The sequence below is a fragment of the Berghia stephanieae genome, chromosome 3, assembly GCF_034508935.2.
Source record: "Berghia stephanieae isolate SIO BIC M18660-M18661 chromosome 3, UCSD_Bste_1.3, whole genome shotgun sequence".
In the NCBI taxonomy this organism is placed as follows: Eukaryota; Metazoa; Mollusca; class Gastropoda; order Nudibranchia; family Aeolidiidae; genus Berghia; species Berghia stephanieae.
The window spans coordinates 82,322,081-82,327,080 of NC_088362.1; the positions used below are offsets into that span (position 1 = coordinate 82,322,081).

Consider the following 5,000-nt stretch of genomic DNA (forward strand, 5'->3'; position numbering starts at 1 on the left):
AGGAATGGAAAAAAAAATCAACCCAACAAACCAACAACAAACAACAAAAAAAAAAAAAACCCAAAAACAAATACAAAAACAATAAACAACAACCCAAAAACCAAACAAAACAAAAAAAAAAACAAAAACAAAAACAAAACAGAACAAGCAAAAAAATAAAACAAAACAAAACAAACAAAAAAAAAAAAAAAAAAAAAAAAACAAACCCCAAAAAATCAATGAATTTTTTTTTACAAAAATAAACAAAAAGTAGCCAAACTTTGTAATAAAATCATATTTAAAAAACCCTCTAAATCTAATTTTCGTATATTTGAACTCCAAAGAATACGGTATCCCATACCAAGTGTCTCATGCTTAAACTTGGACTGAAATAAGTGATTCCTGATAAGCTAAGTGTTATTTTCTCTCTTATTAACAGCACGGATGAGAATTAAATCTGCCTTTAAATGTTTGTGTATCAGACCGAGGATGTTATGTCTTTACTCATCACAAAAAAGTTTCTATTTTTTAAACATTCCTGGATTTATCCACCGATACAATACTGTTTCTTATAGATAGCATTCTGCCCATAATTCATTAAATCTCTTTCGGCTGAAGTATAAACATGACTCAAGTTCCGAAGTCATACGCTCGAGGCCCGCTTTGGCTTTGTCCAACAGCCAAAGGTATTCAGAATCAACGACAGTCATAACTTTAATAAATAGTTAAAGAGATAAATCAAATATTCGCAATTATATAGCGTGTAATAATATAATAATATCCACGTCATGTCAAATATAATTCCCAACAGCTTTCGATTCATTCAGGAGACCACATGGAACCATAATATTCTATTTCATACAGTACTGGTCGTCTATCAGGCGCGCTTTCATTTTCTTTTTTTTTTTCTTTTTTCCCATTGCCACTAACAAGCACCTATTCAAGTCCTAATCGTGTGAAGTGTTGTGTAAAATCCTTGCCCTAGGACACAATATCGTAGCGAAGACTCAAGCCCCAAGCCACCAATCCAATCATCAACACGTTCAATTTCACTCCTCTCGTCAAAAATTTACCACGGCGAGTTGAGTCATCAACTCGATACTGTTTCGACAATCGAAGGCATAAGATGTATGCTATAAAGCGCCCGGCGAGCGCTCACTTCGTGAACGACGTGTCTAGGACAAGCCAAGCATGACCAACCTAACATCAACGAAGACCACAATTCACACCCAGGAAACTGATTCACCCTTTCAGGAAATGCTAGGACGGAGTTAGTATAGTATTTATCTCGCTTATCCCTTCTAAAATTACCACCACAATCTAACTGGATCCCTTCTAAAATTACCACAAGCCTATTGTTTTGTATTGAAGGTTCGGCTTAGTTCATCATTATTGGTTATTTCTTTTTTATTTATTTCAGGAAATACCATTATAAATATTAAAAGTGTTCATTTCTAAATTTACTCCCATCTATTATTTGTTTCCATTTATTTATTTTCTGTTGTTGTTGTTGTTGTTGTTGTTGATTTTATCAGTGGAAAAGAAAAAAAAATGCTCAACCTGCCTCTTACAGCTCACACATTTATGAATGCTTTACTAACTACGAGATATAATAAAAGAGTAAACCCCAAACAAACAAATACACAAACAAAACTCGAATAGAATCACTGAAAAGAAAAAAACCCCACAGAAATGCGAACAAATCGAAAACAACAAAAAGCAAATTAAAAACAAACCCCCCACCCAAAAATAAACCCTACAAAAAACGAACAAACAAAACAAACAATAAACGAAACAAAAACAAAACAAACACCGCCCCCTCCCCAAACAAAAAACAAAAACAAAACCCCCCCCAAAAAAAACAAAACCAGCAACAGCAAGCAAGTAAACCACATACATAGCGTGTTATGTCTTCAACAATCCTTATTTAACAACCTTCATCCTGACAGATTACCAATTAATTACTCATGGTGACTCAAGTGATAACGGTATCATGTATATCACGTTAAAAAAAAGACAAATATAGACCCGTGCTAAAAGAAAAAAAGGAGCGTAAGAGCAAGAAAAAAAATATGCCACAGTTAATGACGTTTACTAAAATTAGGTTCGTTCGATCAAAAGTTCGCATGTAGAAAAGAAAAAATGTCAACAAACTAATAAATGGATACGTCTAGTCTGAGAGATGGGATGGGGGAAACTATGTAGCCTAATACCTGTTCGCTCTCAATAAATGTAATTTCACGACCAGGTATTGCATTCTGAGCCTTTCCACGGAAAAGGAAGGAATAACTGTGGTAAGATTAGTCACAGTGGTAAATTGTCTTACGTTTAATTTGTTATAGGTTATAACGTGCATGAGTCTTTGGTTTCGTACCGTACCTATCGCCGGTGTCGCCTAGTTTTTATCTATTACTATTTTTAAAAGTTGCTTAATAAGTTCAGAATATATGCATAATGCAAAACTTTAAGATGTAACGTAATCTTTAAAAGATCCACGCCCCCCCCCCCCCCCCCCCCCCCCCCATAAAAATGAGATGGATAGAGGAATTCGCACTTAAAAGGTGAGAGAGAGAGAGAGAGAGAGAGAGAGAGAGAGAGAGAGAGAGAGAGAGAGAGAGAGAGAGAGAGAGAGAGAGAGAGACTCCGGTATTACTTTGTCACATACAAAACTTCTCAACTCAAATTGCTACATATTATCTTTCGTCTTTTTCTTCTTCCTTAGTCACAACATTCGTAATATAGATAGAATGCACTTGGCCAAGGAGTTCACAACATTGCCATCCGGAAGTATAACGGACCAAACTCTGTGTAACCATGAACTTTTATAGTCTTGTTAATACAGTTTAGTGAAAACAACTCACAAACGCGGATGGCAAAAACAATAACAAAGGCCTGAGTGACGTCATCTGCATACTATCTATATTTTAATGGCTCATCTTCACCGTAAGCACAGAGATATCACATTGCTTGGCCCTCAACCACAAACATTTCCATCACGCATCAAAAATACCCCACTCCTCTTTTTTAATCTCACCAATCTAACCCTATCCGATAACAAATTGTTGTTAAATAGTATCTGTAATTAAGACACCCTATCTATCATAAACAGTTTATTTCTTAACCGTATTATTATTATTCAGGTCCGATAAAGGTCGTAATATTTAAAAAAAATATGAAATCGTAGACAAGTGACCTCTCATATAGTTTTATATTTATCTAGACTCCTTTCATTCTGTCCAGAGAGAGAGAGAGAGAGAGAGAGAGAGAGAGAGAGAGAGAGAGAGAGAGAGAGAGAGAGAGAGAGAGAGAAGAGAGAGAGAGGAGAGAGAGAGAGAGAGAGAGGAGAGAGAGAGAGAGAGAGAGAGAGAGAGAGAGAGGGGCAGAGAGAGAGAGAGAGAGAGAGAGAGAGAGGAGGGGGGGGGGGGGGGGATCTCACAATTTAACACCTATACCAGATTATAGAATAACGGGTTTTCCCAAATGTGACCAAGGATAGAAATAAGACGTGTATTGATACAAACTTGTTATGATAACACGAGTAGATCAGGGACTTGGAGAATAAATCTATTGGAAATATTAGATCCTTAAGAAAACAACATTAAGGGTTTTTATATTGAAGGGAATAACAAAACAGTACGGACCATCATAGTACGGATTGAAATCTACCTAAGCATTGTCTGGCCGTCCATTTTATATTGAGCTATTAACAAATATCAAATAAATATATACATTAATAAGGCGCATTTTTTTTTTTTACAAATTCATCATACTCAAGAAAAAATATTGACTGCACACGGGATTATATCATCCGTCTCTTTACTTGTGAAACGAGTGCTATATCAACTGAACTATCGGAGACCCCCGATTATAAATTAATACTATTTTTTTTTCAACTTACCGCGACGCTCATTTGTTTGAGGCACTGGACGAGAACGTCGTCAGCCTTTGTCTCGTTGGTAATGGTCATCTGACAGGTAGTCTTGGACTGTATGAGAGGGGAGAGAAGGAGGAGGATGTATTGACCATGAAATCGATGATAATAATAATGATGATGATGATGATGATGATGATGATGAGGAGGATTGAGGGTGATGATAATGATGATGATGATGATGATGATGATGAGGAGGATTGAGGGTGATGATAATGATGATGATGATAATGATGATGATGATGATGATGATGATGATGATTAACACTCACCGATTGTATATCCCTGGGAGAGACCTTCAACTGTAGAGTTGTTCCTTCATCTTTCAATTTTTCTTTGGTGATACCTCTGCAAATGTGAATTAAAATAAAAGTTAAAGCCGCATGTCTGTAAAATTAGTGCATCTGACGTCACTCTCTTCTTTTAAAAATTGTTTTAGACAGCCAGTTGTGTGATTAGTTCTCAATAAAATCCGGTAGATTTTAATCTGACGATAAACGATTAAGGTTACACATAGTTTTGTTTGTATGATTCAAATGGCAGGCAGAACACTGGTGAGAATTTTGATTCAACGCATAGAAACAATTTACAATGTATCTAGGTGAGTGAGTGGATTAGTATTAACTTTTTACATATTATGCTGTCACCTTATTGATGCTATGCGTTTCAAGTAAAACACTTATAACACCTGCCAGACAGATACCAAACACACAAAACAGAGTGTAAACTGAAACGTTTATTGTTTAATTAATTTATTTTAGTGAGAACTAATCGCCATACTGGCGGTCTAAAAATAACAACAAAAATCTGAGTGACGTCGAATTCATTTAATCAGCAACTTTCGCCAGCCAAGACTATGAATAGTTGAAATACAACACCAAACAAACAAAAAAAAAAACAAACAAAAAAATTAAAATCCGATTAATGTAAACACCTATTATCGCGCTAATAATGGATGAGAAAAGTCATCACCTCCGTGACAGTGAAAACATCCGAATTGATGACAAAAAACATATCAAGATTTTTTAAAGCGCTCGTAAGATTTTCTCTGGATTGGATAAGGGGCATAATCATTAAATTTCTTCACTAT

General features: G+C 35.5%; 1 protein-coding gene across 8 annotated transcripts in view; it reads right to left on the bottom strand.

The window, feature by feature from the left end:
• The window catches only part of LOC144968620 (uncharacterized), a 366,960-nt gene that overhangs the window by 46,930 nt on the left and 315,030 nt on the right, over nt 1-5,000 (bottom strand). For all 8 annotated transcript variants that reach the window (XM_078907127.1, XM_078907126.1, XM_078907130.1 and 5 more), the window contains 2 exons: nt 4,183-4,258; nt 3,878-3,964 (listed from right to left, as the gene is read on the bottom strand). In XM_078907127.1, coding sequence (XP_078763253.1) covers nt 3,878-3,964; nt 4,183-4,258 — 163 coding nt within the window. The remainder of the gene's footprint in view (nt 1-3,877; nt 3,965-4,182; nt 4,259-5,000) is intronic.